Genomic DNA, 15,416 nt, shown 5'->3' on the forward strand with positions numbered 1-15,416 from the left:
CCTGCTGTGGCCACCATGTGCCTCCCTGCTGTGTCCTATGGCCGGAATGCCTGCCAGCGGCTGGAGGAGACCAAACTCGCGGACCCCTCGGCTTCTGTGAGGCTGATATCTCAGGACATATCAACAGTCCAGGCCATAAACACACAAGCGTGTCACCTGTTAGGGTGCAGGCTCCTCGGGAGGAGGGATGGGACCGGGGCTTCCATCCTAGACAGGTGGTAGGGATGGGGGAGCGGCAGTGTCAGATCCACGTTCTCTTGCAGGGATGGGGGGGGCCTGGCGGCTCTTGGACAGTGGCGACCTGCTGTGTTTGCAGTTCTGAGAGGTGGGCTCGGGGCTGTGGTTTATTGGAGGGTGGGGGACGAGGCAGGACAGCAGGAAAGAAGGGCACCAGGGGAGGTGGCACAGAAGACAGGGATTTGGGCGGAGGCTAGGAAGGGGTACAGACCCGTCTCCGCAGGCAGTCTCCCAGGCTTCTGGTTTGGGGACATGGATCCCTGCTGTGTCCCCCACAACCTGGCCACCCTCCCACGTCATCCCATCTCTTCCCTCCACTGCTCCTAGCCCCTGAGGAATGTCAGCTGCTTGCTGTGGCCTTGAGGGGTGCACCGGGCTACCCTCTCTTTGACCATCCTGCGTGGTGCTCTTCCTCTTTGGCATGCCCTCAGCGTGGAATGCTATTACTCCGGATCTTCCCATGGCTGGCCCCTTGTCAGGCATCATGTCCAGGGAGCCTGGCTAACATAAGTCAGCCCCACCGTTCCCTTTGTCTCTGTCCTTTCCCAGCCCGAGTGCACAAGAGCTGCCCTCGTCTGCAGTCCCCTGAACGGCGAGGACACACGCTCACCGAAGTGCAGTGATCTCTGGCTGAGATTGAGGTCCAAGGAGACCTTCTCCGATGGAGGGTCTGCAGACATAACAGCCTTGCACAGAGGGTTGGGCAAGTGTGTGCACCTCTGTTTCCTAACAATCCCACCAAAATGACCACAGAGGGTTTTGAAGAAGGCAGGAACCCAAGGGAGGGCTGGCCAGCAGGAGGTGGCGACCACATTCCAGTGGGTGGCCACAGGTTGGACAGAGCGGGAGGGTCAGCTCTCAGCCACCCTGCATGGTGGGAGGTGGCAGAAGCAGAGTGCTGCCCTAGCCGCCAGCCCCAATCTGCCCACAGCGCTGATCCACTCTAGTCCTCTTTTCAAGTATGAAATAACAGCCGAGGGCAGCAGACATTGGAAGAAAAGCTGTGTTGTGAAGGAGAGCAAAACACCTAGAAAAAAAAGGAATTGGAAGAACCACAGCAGTGTGGGCAGAGTAGAGCAGAGCTGGAGTGTCACTATTCCTGTGGTGACCTGTGCTGTCTTGGGAGAATCGGCCCATGCCGCCCAACGAGAGGGAGGGGAACGTGAACACGGGGAGGAGGTGCTGCCGGCCCCAGGTGAGACGTGTGACTTGAGTGCAGGGGAATAGGCTGGAATCCATCCACAGCAGAGGGTCCGGGAAGAGCGTCCAGACAACCGCACGGAAATCAGTAGCCTTTAGATATCAACAGCAGACTCTAGAAAATAAACAAATGAAAAGGCACATCTGACAACAGGAATAAACTTAACAAGAAATACGCAAACCTATCTATTTGAGAGAAACTTTAAAACCCCCCAAAGCATTACCAAGAGACTGAACAACGAAAGAGACACTGTGTTCTTGGAAAAAGACTCACCAGCACAGAGGGTTCTCCCCAGGCAGTTCACAGTCAGTGTCATCAACGATGAAAACGCCAAAAGCTCGTCTTCTCTTTTTCAGTACAGCAAAGTGGTCAAATGGAAAAAAATCAAGAATAAATTCAGCCCTAGCAGATAGGAATTCCTGTTGCAAAGCTTCAGTTATCAAAGCAATAGGGTCCTGGTGTATGATGCATGAATAGCAGAACCGAATAGAAAATCTGGAAATTGACCCAAATGCCTACAGACACTTAGTATAGGATGAAGATGGCATCTCAGATCAGTGGGGGGAAGATGGGCTTTTCAATAAACTATGCTGGGCAACTGTGTAGTCATCTATAAGAAAGGAAGTTGTAGCCATTGCCTCTCATCAAATACCAGGAGAAACTCGAAATTCATCCAAGGTTTCAGTGTGGAAAAATAGAACCATAACAGGGCCAGAAGGAACCTTGGGCAGATTTCTTTATGACTACGGAGTAGGGGAGACCTTTCTAACCCAAGCCGCAAGTCTAGAAGCCATAAAAGAAAAGATGGATGCTTTTAACCACGTGTGAAAAACAAACAAACTTCTAGGGAGGCAAAATAGACACACTGAGCAAGTCAAAGATGACTGACGAGGGCACTGAGGCTCTTCAAGGGGGAAAGGACAGTCCTGCCGACAAATGTTGCTGAGAATGCTGGGATCCACATGCGAAAGAATGAAGTTGGACTTTTGCCTCATACCCCGTACGAAACTTAACTCAAAGTGGATCAAAGACATAAATGTAAGAGCTAAAACTACAAAGCTCCTAGAAGAAAACACAGGGGAAGAGCTTTGTGACATTGGACGTGGCAATGATTTCTTGGATATGACACCAATGGCACAGGCAACAAAAGCAAAAATAGGCAAACGGGATGACATCAACCTTAAAACCTTCTGTGCAGCAAAGGACACAATCACCAGAGTGAAAGGCACCCAACAAAATAGGAGAAAATATTTGCAAATCATATATCTGATAAGGGATTAGTATCCAGAATATATAGAGAACTCCTAAAACTCAACAGCAACAGAAAACTCGATTCAAAAAGGGGCGGGGCCGGCCAGTGGCACAGCGGTTAAGTGTGTGCACTCTGCTTCAGCGGCCCGGGGTTCGCAGGTTCGGATCCCAGGCAAGCACCAACGCACTGCTCGTGCAGCCGTGCTGTGGCGGCATCCCATGTAAAGTAGAGGAAGATGGGCACGGATGTTAGCCCAGGGCCGATCTTCCTCAGCAAAAAAGAGGAGACTTGGCATCTGATGTTAGCTCAGGGCTGGTCTTCCTCACCAAAAAAAAAAAAAAAGGGCAAAGGACTTGAATAGACATTTTTCCAAAGAAGATATACAAATGGTTAACAAGTATATGAAAAGATGCTCAATGTCATTAGTTATAGGGAAATGCGACTCAAAACCACAGTAAGATACCACCTCACGCCCATTAGGATGGCTATAATTATATAAAGAACAAATATTGGCAAGGATGTGGAGAAATGGGAACCCGTGTATACTGCTGGTGGGAATGTAAAATGGTGTAGTTGTATGGAGGGTCCTCAAAAAAATCAAGCATAGAATTACCATATGATCCAGCTTCCTATAGAAAGCTGTATGGAGGTTCCTCAAAAAAATCAAGCATAGAATTACCATATGATCCAGCAGTTCTACTTCTCGGTATATATCTGAAAGAACTGACAGCAGGGACACAAACAGACAATTTACATCTGTGTTTACAGTAGCATTATTCACAATATCCAAAAGATGGAAGCAACCCAAGTATCCATTAACAGATGAATGTGATATATACATCCAATGCAGTATTATTCAGCCTTAAAAAGAAATGACATTCTGACATATGTTACAACATGGGTGCACCTTGAGGACATTGTGCTGAGTGAAATAATCCAGACACAAATGGACAAAAACTGTTTGATCCACTCATCGGGAACCTAGAAGAGTCAAATTCATAGAGACAGAAAGCAGAGTGGAGGGTGCCAGGGGTTGGGGGAGGGGGATGGGGAGTCAGTGCTTATTGGGGACAGAGTTTCAGATTGAGAAGATGAAAGAGTTCTGGAGATGGATGGTGGTGGTGGTTGTACAACAATGTGAATGTACTTAATGCCACTGAACTGCATACTTAAAAATGATTAAAATGGTAAATTTTACGTTACGTGTGTTTTATCACAATAAAAAAACGTAAAAAGGGAAGAAGAAAAAGAAGGAACAAGATGTCATTTGATGACGTACAGCTGCCTGTGAGGAACGGGGTAAAGCAAGATGAACTCCTCCAAGGCCCAGAAGTGGATCTTTCAGTGATGAGTGGGGTTTGGCCCAGCAGGAAGGGCTGGTGAGTGGGGTCTGGTCCTGAGGAATTAAGTGAGGACACGGCACCAAGAGACTTAAATAGTGGGTGATTGTGAAAGCAAAGCACGAGGCATGGAGGGGAACTTGAGAGCAACGTGTGCCTAATAGAAGTTCCAGAAGGAAAGGAGGGAGGCTGAGTGAGGCCACCCCGGGCCCCTGGTACTCTGCCCACTGACCCTGCAGGGCTTGGGCCGGTCTAGACTGGACACCCTGGGGCAAGTGGGGCCAGCAGGTTGTACTGAAAATGGAGATGACCAGGAGCCGTGTTCCTGCAGGAGACCCCAGGCCCCCTCCTGCCCCTGACACCCAGCACCTGACAAAGGCACCAGGAGCAAGGCCCAGAGGGATGGAGATCGGCATGTGGGATATACAGCACACACGTCGGCAAGAAAGAGATGGTCCCCAGAATGCTCAGCCTTTGACGGGGAGGGAACCCCAACTGGCAAGAAGGAAAGTAAAAGGTGTTCGGTGTCAGGGAAATAAATGAAATCTTTTGACAAACATGTGAAAGGCCAGAACATACAAGTGTTGGCAAAGGTGTGGGGAGCAGCGCCAGTGCCTCCTGCTGGTGGGAGTGTGACGTGTCTAGCCGAGAGGCAGGACCTGGAGAAGGTGAAAGGCCCACTGTCAGGGAGAGCCCACACGTGGGCACTGAGGACAGCCCCGTTGTCCCATCAGTTGGGGGTGTTAAATAATCAGGGAATGTTCACTCAGGTGAAGGCTGTACAGCAGTGACAATAAGTGAATTAGCCCCTAAGAGTCCACATGGAGATGTCTCAAAAGTGGGTTAAGTGAAGAGCACGTGGAAAAACATTCTACACCCGATGGTACCGTTTACCTACATTTTAAGACCAGCACGTGCCTTATACCATCTAGGACCACGTCCGAAAGCATGAACTGAAACCCGTCCTATCCGTGTTCAGCGTGCAGGCAGAGGAAAGAACTGGGGACAATGAGATCTCATCAACCATGTTTTATTTCTTGGGGAAAAAAATCTGAAGCAAAATGGTGTTGTTCGTTGGATAGTGCATTCCTGAGTTTTTAAATATATTTTCCTTTGCATTTTTCCCATGTAGGTATTGTTCTCAATTGTAAACCAAGCACGTGCCTAAGCCTATGCTGGATTGGGGCAGACCCTCCACTGGCAGGCTGCGGGGTGCAGGTCTGGGAGCCAGGTGCCTGTCGTCAGCTTCAGGGACCCTCCCTGGGTGGCTGGCACAGCCCTGCCCTCGCCTGCAGTGACCTAGGTGTACCCTAAAAACGTCCAAGACCGGTGGCCTGGGTGCAGCAGGGCAGAGGCCTGGGGGCACCTGACAAACCTATCGATTGTGGAAATGACTCAGGCATAAGTTTATAGCAATCCCATGAGAAATAACCAAACTCACGAGCCCAGTGGATTTAACAGCTTTCTAAGATGGAAAAGACAGAGTGACAAAGTGAGTAAAGAAAAAAAGACGTGATCGATTTGAGGAGCACAGTTACTAACAAGCTTGATTTCCTGGAGGTTTCGATGTCGAACAAGAGAAAATTCCCTCTTCTTTCTGTTGGATTTGAGGGCGTCAATGAGTAACACACTCATTGTCCCTCCTAAAACTCTGAGACGTGGCAAGAAAGGTGTTTGAGAACCAGACGCCCCCAGGACGGAGCCCTGAAGAGGCGGGAGCAACCGAGTATGAGAGTGGGAAGGAAGTGGCCCTGTGGTGACTGGTATCACAGCTGCCCCTCCCATGAGACCGCATTCAGAGCCCTCACCCGTTCCATGGAGCTCCGAGCAGCATGGCGGGTTCTTTGTTAATGTGAACATGGAGCAGGGGCTCTGGGACGGAGGAAACGGGGAGCACAGGGAGCAGGAAACCTCCAGAATCTCAGAAAGAAATCTTCAGATGGGAAGGAAAACATCCCCTGCACACAACATGGAAAGGATGCTATTTTTTAAAAAGGAACATTCAGAAACTAAAAGAGCTCTTAATAAACAGAACAGAACAGAATTGAGATGTGTGGTGGAAGGATTGGAATATAAAATTGAGGAAACTGCCTGGAAAATGGAAAAGAAGGACAAAGAAATGGGAAGTGTGAGAAAAGATGGGAAACCTTGAGGAACCATCCAGATCTTTCTGGATGCAGAAAGATGCATCCAGAAATGCATCCAACATGCAGCTAAAGAGAAGCAAACGACAGCGGGAGTGGATTATCAGAGAGGCGAGTAAAGACCCACGTTTCGGCGGGGGAGCAAGGGCGTTTCACCGCGGAGTCTCACCACGTTGGGAGTAAAGCAGAGCCTCTGAAAGGTGATTGTCTGAATTTGTGTTACCAAAATCGATTCTTCAAAATGCTGAAGAGACCAATCATAACAAAGTAAATTCTAAAGTGGTCCCAGATCTTCCCTAAATGAAGAATTTATGGGAAGGCACTCCCAAGCAATTAAGAAATGTCATCCCCATGGATGAGGTTTAAGCTACCCAGAGCCACTTCTTGTATTTAGGGAGCCACTATCAACTTGACACCAGTGCCGGGGAAGACGGGGGGAGGGAAAAAGAGAAAAAGAAAGAAATGTGCCAGTCTCACTGTGGCACAGACGCAGTAAGTAAATCAAATCAAGCAGCATCTAAAAGACTAAACCTCACAACTGTGATGATGTACCCAACCCCCGTGCTTCCGCCCTCCTGGAGAGGAGGGATTTCACCTGTGTTCTTCACAGCTCTGTCGCCAGTGCCTAGGATGGTGCCTGGCACACAGTAAGTGCCCAATGAATTTACATCGAATAAATGAAGTTGCGTATAAATACAAGAAAATTGTATCCCAAGGACGAATGAATTTGGAAATCCATTAATAAAATTGTCTACATTAACAAAGGAGGAAAACCACATGATTATCTCAATAGATGTTGAAAATTAATGTGAACAATTCCAGTATCTTTCCTTAAAGACAAAACAAATATAAAATCCTATTGATTCTTAATAAGGTGGAAAGAGATAGACATTTCCGTAACTGGATAAAGGGGAGCTGTCGAGAGCACCCACGTGGACGTCACCAGAAATGTTTCTTGCAGATTCAAGCAGCAGGCGGGGACGCAGACATCACCATGACAATGAAACAGCACGCAGGGAACTGGCGCCTGTGCAGAAGCCAGGAAACGGAAGGAGCTATAAATACCTGAAAAGAAAAGGTGAAATGGTCACCATGTGCAGCTAAAATATTGTCCACGTGGAAAATCCACGCAAACCAATTAAAAAAAAGACCACTAATAAAAGAGGAAGGTTGGAGATGATCTGATCACCATTCCCAACTTAATAGTTTTCAACACACTAAAAATAACCAACCAGAAAGTGTAATGGAAAAAAGGATCCATTCACTTTAGCAACAGAAACTATGAAGGCCTTAGAAATAAATCTGTTCGTGTTCGATCCCTGTGTGGAGAACCCTGTAAATGTCACTGAATTACAGGACACCTAAAGGAGAGCTGTACCGTAGTATTGGATGGGAAGACTTAGTGTTTTAAACCTGCCAGATTTCCCCAAAATAACTAATTCAATGCAATCCCAATTTTTAAAATAAACTTTTCATGAATCTTGAAAATTTTATCCTAAATGTACATAGTGTTTCTGGCAGTGTCTTAGTTATCTTTTGCTGTATAACAAATTTCCCCAAAACTCAGCTGCTTAAAGCAATAACCAATATTTTTGACTCAGTGCCTCTGGGTCAGGAATCTGGGAGCTGCTAAGCCGGTGGCTTCTGCTCAGGGTCTCTCATGAGGTTGCTGTCAAGATGCCAGTCAGAGCTGCAGTCATCCAAAAATTTGAATAAAACTGGAGAAACCACTGCCATGGTGGCTCATTCGCAGGGCTGGCAAGTGAGTGCCAGCTGCAGGCAGGAGGCCTCTGCTCCTCACCATGTGGACCACTCCACGGGCTGCTTGAGTGTCCTCCCATCGTGGAGGCTGGCTCCCCCCAGAGCAGGGGATTCGAGAGGCAGCAAGGCAGAAGCTGCAGTGTTTTATGACTTAGCCCTGGAAGTCACACTCCATCATTTCTACCACAGCCTATTGGTTACACCGGTCATCTATTTAATGTGGGAGGGAAGACAGGGCATGACTACGAGGGCGCGTGGGTGGTGAGAGTCACTGGATGCCATCGTGGAGGCTGGCCAACACAGGCAGTGAGTTAGACTGGAGTCACGGGCCCAACAAATCTGAGCAGGAGAAATACAAGGAATCGATATGTAGAACCATCATAGTGAGACTGCAGGACGCCAGAGACAGAGGGACGATCTCAAAGGCAATCAAAGAGGAAAGATGGAGAACATTCGAAGGAGCGACCGTGAGACTGACATTAGCAACGCGGGAGCTTGGTGTGGTCAAATGACAGGGGCATGTGCTGAGAGAAAATAACTGTCAACCAGGGATTTTATGCCCAGCAAAAGTATCTTTTAAGAGGAGGGCAAGACAGATAAATAAATAAAATAAGCGAAAACCAGAATTTGCCCCCAGCAGACCCTCACCTCAATTCTGAGAGCAGACCCCAGAGAGCAGGAAAGTGACCTCAGATGGAAGGTCTGTAATGGATGAGGAATGAGGAGCACACAGAAGGAAGTCTGTGGGCAAAGTGAAACTCACGTGAGGGGCACCACAGTCATCAGACATCACTCACACGTGGAAACCCAGGGCGGATGGATATGCACACCCACGGTGGCTCAGGTATGGGGGGAGGTGCCTGTGAGCGGGGCTAAGTGTTCTAAATGCCTTATGTTGTTAGAGAAGATGGTGCGTGTCAACTTTAGACTCTGAGGAGTTTGCACACACACCGTGATTACACCAAAAGAATAGAAAGAGAACCACTTCCAAACAAGTGAAGGGGAAAATGGGATAGAAACAATACTCGATCGACGATCCAGAAGAAAGAAGAGAGGCCAGAGAAAGGCCCGTAAAACAGGCAGGACCAGCCAAGCAGGAGATATGGCAGCAGGTGCCATTACCCCTGTCAGTTCATTCAGTAATGGAGACGGACCACCCCCCCGTTAAACAGCAGACTTCATCAGAGTGGACAGAAAGGAACCCAGTCCCTCGCTACGCACGTGAATGTGTAGGGAGTGAAACGGGGATATTCCAGCCAGGTGGAATGAAGACAGACCAGGAACAGCCTAGAATCTGTTCACATCGCACTTTGCTGCCAAACTCTGGAGTTAGAGCCAGGGGGCGCTGGCAGCAATGGTGGTCCGTGGACATGCTCATGAGGGAAAGAAGCAAGTGACAGAATTATCTGTACAGAGTGGCTCCCTTTATTCAGAGTTCAGAAACGTGCAAAAGTAAACAATGTATTACTGTGTAATAAAAATATAATTTGAAAAAGTAAAGATCTTTTTAAAAAACTTACTGGAATTTTTTGGAAAAGAAACCCTGCAAGAATTTTGAAATATAAGAGCAAAGCCTTGCTTGCCTGCTTTAAGCTCCAGCAATTAAATTGTGTGGCATAGGGACAGAAGTTGGCAAATAGATCTACAACATAGCACAAATAGTCCAGAAATGGACCCCCGTCTCAATCTGGGGATTTCGTGTGTGCTTTGCGTGACGTGGCAGGGCAGTGGGAAATAGACTTTTCCATGAATGGTCTCAGGGTGACTGGCTATCCATTTAGAAGATTGTAAAGTAGATCCCTTACCTCTCATCAAACACACACACACACCAAACGTCAAACCCAAACCACAGAAGCACTGGGAGAAGGCAGAAGAGCGGTATTTAGAATCTCAGAGTGGGAAATGCCTATCTTAGGCCAAGAAACCAAGAAGGAAAATCCTGACAAACCTGACTGCAGTTTCTCAAGTTTGGTACAATCCAAGACACAAAAATGTTATAAGATGGTCTGTAAGAAAACACTGGTAATGTTTCTAATATTTCAGTGTTTAACAACCAGAATCCGTGAAGAGATGCTGAAAAGCAATGAGAAAACGTTTTTTAAGACCGAGTTGAAAGTGTATCAAGTCTATGGGCTTACAGTTCATAAAAGAAGAAACTAAATGGACATGAAACATGAAAAGATTGGCAAAAATGATAAAGATGGATGTACGTGGAGTTGGTGAGGACACAAGGAAAAGGGCACTTGTAATTGTTTTATTGGTTTTTCAAAGAACCAGTTTGTGATAATTGGCCACTATTTTTTTCGTTTTAATTTATTCATTAATCTTTCCTAATTCTGTCTTTAAACTTTCAGTGACTTTCTTCTTTTCTTAGCTTCTTGAATTATCTGCTTTGTCACTGTTCTGGGCTTTTTTCTCATGATGCTTGAAAGCTGTCAACTGTCTTTGGAGGCCGGCTTTGGCCACCTCGCGGCTCGTGGTGTGTCCTGCCCCGGTCGCTCATTTCTGAATGAACTGGCATTCAGTCTTGATTTTCCTTTTCACTCGGGAGCTGATTAGAAGGGTGTTCTGGAATATCCATGGCAATAGGAGTGTCTTGTCATCCTTTATTATTAGTTTCTAATTGTATTGCTTTGCAGCCGCATAATGTGACCCCGTGGGTCCTGCACTGGCGGATCTGTTCTCTTGGCGGCTAAAGCACGGCCAGTGTGTGCGAATGCACCGCTAGTCTGGCGAGAACATGGGGTCTCCATGGGTTAGAGAGGCCTGGGCTTGTTCCATGTCTGTTAGATCACTCTTCTCAATTACTTAAATCTTCATTTTCACATTTGGTGTTACTTTTATCAACACATGGGGCGCATAATTTAGAACGCAGCCCTGTCCCAGCTCTTGTGTCCGAAGTCCGGCTGCCCAGAGCCCACCTCTTCCGGCCCTTGTAGCTCCTGCGACTAATTTAAAAGAACGTGCTGTTGCCGCTCCTTTGTGACCCCTCCATTTCAGATTCTGTCACTCCTCCCGCAGGGACTGAGGATTTGGCGCCCCCCCCCATCCTCCCACTAGCTTCGTTTCATACTCTTTACTTAAACCTGCCTCTGATGTTGGCTCTCCAGTGACCAGGTGAGCATCGTCCACAGCTGAGCGTGGAGAAGTTCCCTTCAAAATGACAAAGTTTTCCTAGTCGCACAGCATCCTGGTTTTCCCTGGGGGGAGTCATTGCCCATGCCCACCCCCCACCCCCACACTTCTTTGTTTTCTGTGCACTGATTATTAATCTTTCCCAAACTTTCCAACAAAGCTGTGACCCTCCTCTCAGCAACGACCCAGCATGTCAGGGAGTCCAGGAGCTCCTCTTCCTGCTGGAGCCCTGTGTCCCCATGGCAGCGGCCTGGCCTGGCTGCTCTCAGAGCCGCACAGTGCGGTCCCATTCTGTCCCTCTGGCCCGGGAACCCCCTCCCCACCACTCTGCTCGCCTGCCCCATGCCGGCCCTGGGCCTTGGCACTTCTTGGTTTACTCCCTTGTTTCGGTGGAGCATCTCACCTGGTGGCTTTCTCAAAGGGTCCAGAGGATGTTCAAGTTCTTGAGACTTTAAAGTTATGGAAATATCTTTATTGTGCTTCCACACTTGAATGATACTCTGGTTGGGTGAAAATTCTGAGTGGGAAAGCATTTTCTGTCACAATTTTTAAGGTGTGGCTCCATTACCTCCCGGCTTCCGATGCTCCTGCTTGACCTGCTAGACCGTTCGGTCCCGAGCCTCTCCCTGCCCTGCTTCTCAATCTCTGCAAGTTTTTAAGGTCTTTCTCCTCCTGCCAGTGTTCTGAAACATCACCACACTGCCTGCTGGTGCCCGTCTGTTTCCTTTCATTACCCACGTGGGCCCTTCATCTCTGGGAAATATGTGTGTTCGTTTTCTCTGCTCTCTCTTTCTGAAAACTTTATTGGTTGGACGTTGGTCTTACACGATTGATTCTCAATTCTCTCGTGTTTGTCACCTGTTTTCTCTGTCTCAGCTCTCTGTGCTTTGTTTCCAAGTCTTCTCTATTAGTCAGCATTTGCTGTGATAATGCTCTGTAACAAGCCACTCCAAAATTTCCATGATACACAGCAATAAACTTTTGTTTTTCTGCCCACGGGTCTGAGGTCAGTGGGGTTTGTGCGTCTTCTCTCAGAGGTCTTGCCAGGAATGCTGTGCTCATGGCGAATGGCAGAAACACAGGAGGCCAACTCATACCACACAGGCATATTTAAAGCATGTGCTCTGTTAACATTATGCAGACTTGCCCAACATCAATGGGGCAGGAAAATATACTCCAGTGGGCAGCACTTATTAAAGGGGAGGGTAGACTTCTGTTATAGGAAGGAAGTGAAGAATTAGGAGCAACAATCTGCCACACCTTCTGTGGAATTTTTAATTCCGACATCACATTTTCAGTTTAAAGAGCTTATTTTTGTTCTCCGAATTGCCCTTTTTTGCATCATCCTCTTCTTGTTTCATGGATACACCATATCTGGCAGAAGAACAATGACAGTGGGGGACGTGGTATGCTTTCTTCTCCCAGCATTAGCTATCTGTCCTCTGAGTTTCTTTCATCCCTGCTGGGTTGTTCGGGGTTCTGTTTTCATGGCAGAGGCTTTCTCAGACGTTGTTGGTGCCTGCTCTTGGTCTGTACTGCAGAGTGGGGTGTGCAGGGCTGGCTTTAGGCTCTGTGTGCTGAGGTGTGGCCTCTTCTCTGGGGCTGGTCATTGTCCGCAGAAAGGAGCCCTACCCTGTCCTGGGGGGAGGGGAAAATAGCCAGGCTACCTCGGTTCTTGGTGCAGAGTGGAAAGTGGAGCTGGGGACTTCACTTTTTTTTTGGCTTAAACAACAGAAATTTATTCTCCCAGACTAGAAGTTCAAAACCAAATTGTCAGCAGGGTTGGTTCCTTCTGAGGGCTAGGGGGGGAAGGATCTGTTCCAGGCCTTTCTCCTTGGCTTTTGCAGATCTGAAACTCTGTCCCCATTAAACACTAATTCCCCCTCCTCCAGCCCCTGGCACCCCCCATTCTGCTTTCTGTCTCTTTGAATCTGACTCCTCTAGGAACCTCATATGAGTGGAATCACACAGAATTTGTCTTTTTGTGACTGGCTTATTTCACTGAGCATGATGTCCTCAAGGTTCACCCATGTTGTAGCAGGTGTCAGGATTTCCTTCCTTTTTAAGATTGGGTAATATTCCATTATGTGGATTTACCACACTAGGCTCATCCATTCATCGGTTGATGGACACTTTTGTCTATTGTGAACGTGAACGTGGGTGTAGAAATCTCTCTTTGAAATATCCCGCTTTCAATTCCTTTGGATATGTACGCAGAAGCAGGATTGCTGGATCATATAGTATAGTTCTGTTTTTAATTTTTTGAGGAGTGGGGTCCTCTATTTTTAGCATGCTCCCCTCCCCAATGGCACTCCAGAGAGTAACCTCCTGTCTTCCCCCAGGGCGATAGCAAGATGGCACCATGGCTGGGCAGAGTCAGTGAGGGGCTCTGGGGGTCTTTCACAGACAGTCAACCTGAGAAGTTCTACCTGGGGGGGGGGCCTGCAGGGGTGCGGCCTGCTTCTGGCCTTTCCCAGTCGGAAACCCCTTTCCAACCTTCTGCCTTGTGCTGGCTGCCGCCTCTACCGGCGCCTCACCGCTGTTCCTCTGTCCTTATGGATTCCTGAGCGTTCCGTCCCTGCCTCTCTTTATGGTCATTTTGGAGGGGCTTGGGGAGGAGCCGCTGACCTTTGGGTCCGGCCTTTCTTGAGGCCCGCAGCAGTCTGGCGGCCTGCTTTCGCAGTGCTCCCCGGAGTGCCGGCCTCCTCTGGAGGGCCGCTTCTGCCCCACCAGGTCCTGCCACCACCCGGGTGAGCCCTGGCCTCCGCTGTAAGGACTTCAGCGTCGAGGGCCGACCCTTGTACAGTAAAGCGGGGCAGTGCTGGGGCCGGGATGTCCAGGACTAGAGGCTTCGAGGCCCCGCCCGCCGCACTGCGGGCCTGAGCTGCATCCTGGGGAGGCTCGGCAGGCTACACTTTAGAGAGCCCTCCCCCCTAACTTGGAGGGTGCAGAGGGTCGGCGGGTGCAGGGACCGGCGGCCATGGGAGCCGGCGCAGACCGCTGCCCTGTCCCCGCAGGTGTGCGAGCCGCCGGAGAGCAAGCGCCCGAGCCGCCGTTGGAGCGTCAGCATCGACGAGCGCCGGCGGCTGGCCGTGCTGGGCGGCTGGGAGAGGCCGGGCGTCGCAGGGGGGCCCCCCAGCTGCAGGGTGCGCGGCGGGGCGGGAGGGGAGCGCGGGGCCGGCCCCTTCCCAGCCTCACCTCGCCCCGGCTCGCCCCGCCCCCTCCCCGGTCCCGCCCCCGTCCCTTCCCGGCCCCGCCCCGCCCTCTGACCCCGCCGTCGCCCGCAGGACATCACGCGGATCGTGGCCCAGCTGGTGTCCGAGGACGTGGACAAGGACGTGCTCCTCCCCCACCCGCCGAGGTCTGCCGAGTCCACCAACGCCTTCCACGCCTTCCTGGCCCGGAGCGCGCCTTTCTGGCAGAACGTGACTTTGGAGGCCTTGGGCTCGAGGTCACCGCCCTCCTAAGAGCTGACTCAGCCCAGTATCTGTCTTCCCTCGCCTTTCCTCGGGGGTCCTGGGGGAGGTAGCTGGCCGGGTCTGGGGCGCATGGCTTCTGCGCCCTCTTTACATCCCACCAGGGGATCATGACCAGCCCAGGGATGAGAAAACAGGCCCAGGAGGACCGTTTGGCTGCTTCCTTGTCAGGACACGCGCGTCAGGCCTTGGAGACCACCTCTGGGAGGGGTGCTTTACCCCAGCCCAGCCTCCAAGAGGCCACTTGGAGGGGCCTGGTGGACAGGGCAGAGTGGGGACTTCCAGGAGAGCCCTCTGGGCTGCCAGGAGAGGCTGTCCACATCTGCCATGGGCCAGCATTCTGGGGCCAAGCAGCTGTGGGTGGGCTGGAAGGGGCGTGATGCCCTCACAGGCCCCACCTTCGGAGTCTGGTTCATGACCAGCTCCTTTGCTGGCCTGGGTGCACGGGGTCTGGGCTGGGGAGCCTGGCCTCCTTGGGGAGTTGGGCGTCTGCCTGCGTGGGCGGTGGGATTGGGTGGGACCAGGGGTAGCCCTGGAGGGTGCGAGTTTGATGTTATGAACTGCCAGGTTCTGTTGCCTGCCCTGGGGGGACGGGGGTGCCGGGTCACACATTGGGCCCTGCCTTTGGGATGCCCACAGGGGCACATATAACCCAGGGGAGATGCCGTGATGGGGAGCAGCCCAGGGATTGTGGGAGCCAGGGAGGTGCTGAACACAGAGGGAGGCTTCCTGGAGAAGGTGGTGCCTTCCCCCTCTGCACAGTGAACTTGTTAGTGGACAGGGGCTGAGTAGGCAGTGTGGGCAGAGGGCCTGCGGTAGCTGTCAGGAGTGGGCCCTGGGCCTGCTGTGGTGTTTGCTTTTGTCTCGAGG

The 15,416-nt window shown here is 50.2% G+C and overlaps 1 protein-coding gene across 1 annotated transcript; it reads left to right on the plus strand.

Annotated features, from left to right (window-relative positions):
- Positions 1 to 15: 15 nt before the first annotated feature.
- On the plus strand, positions 16 to 15,416 carry TEX22 (testis expressed 22). Its single transcript, XM_058567918.1, has 3 exons — positions 16 to 96; positions 14,088 to 14,216; positions 14,358 to 15,416. Exons 1-3 carry the CDS (start codon positions 16 to 18, stop codon positions 14,535 to 14,537), a joined length of 390 nt encoding a protein of 129 aa, XP_058423901.1. The 3' UTR covers positions 14,538 to 15,416.

Source organism: Diceros bicornis, chromosome 24 (genome assembly GCF_020826845.1).
Source record: "Diceros bicornis minor isolate mBicDic1 chromosome 24, mDicBic1.mat.cur, whole genome shotgun sequence".
Taxonomy (NCBI): Eukaryota; Metazoa; Chordata; class Mammalia; order Perissodactyla; family Rhinocerotidae; genus Diceros; species Diceros bicornis.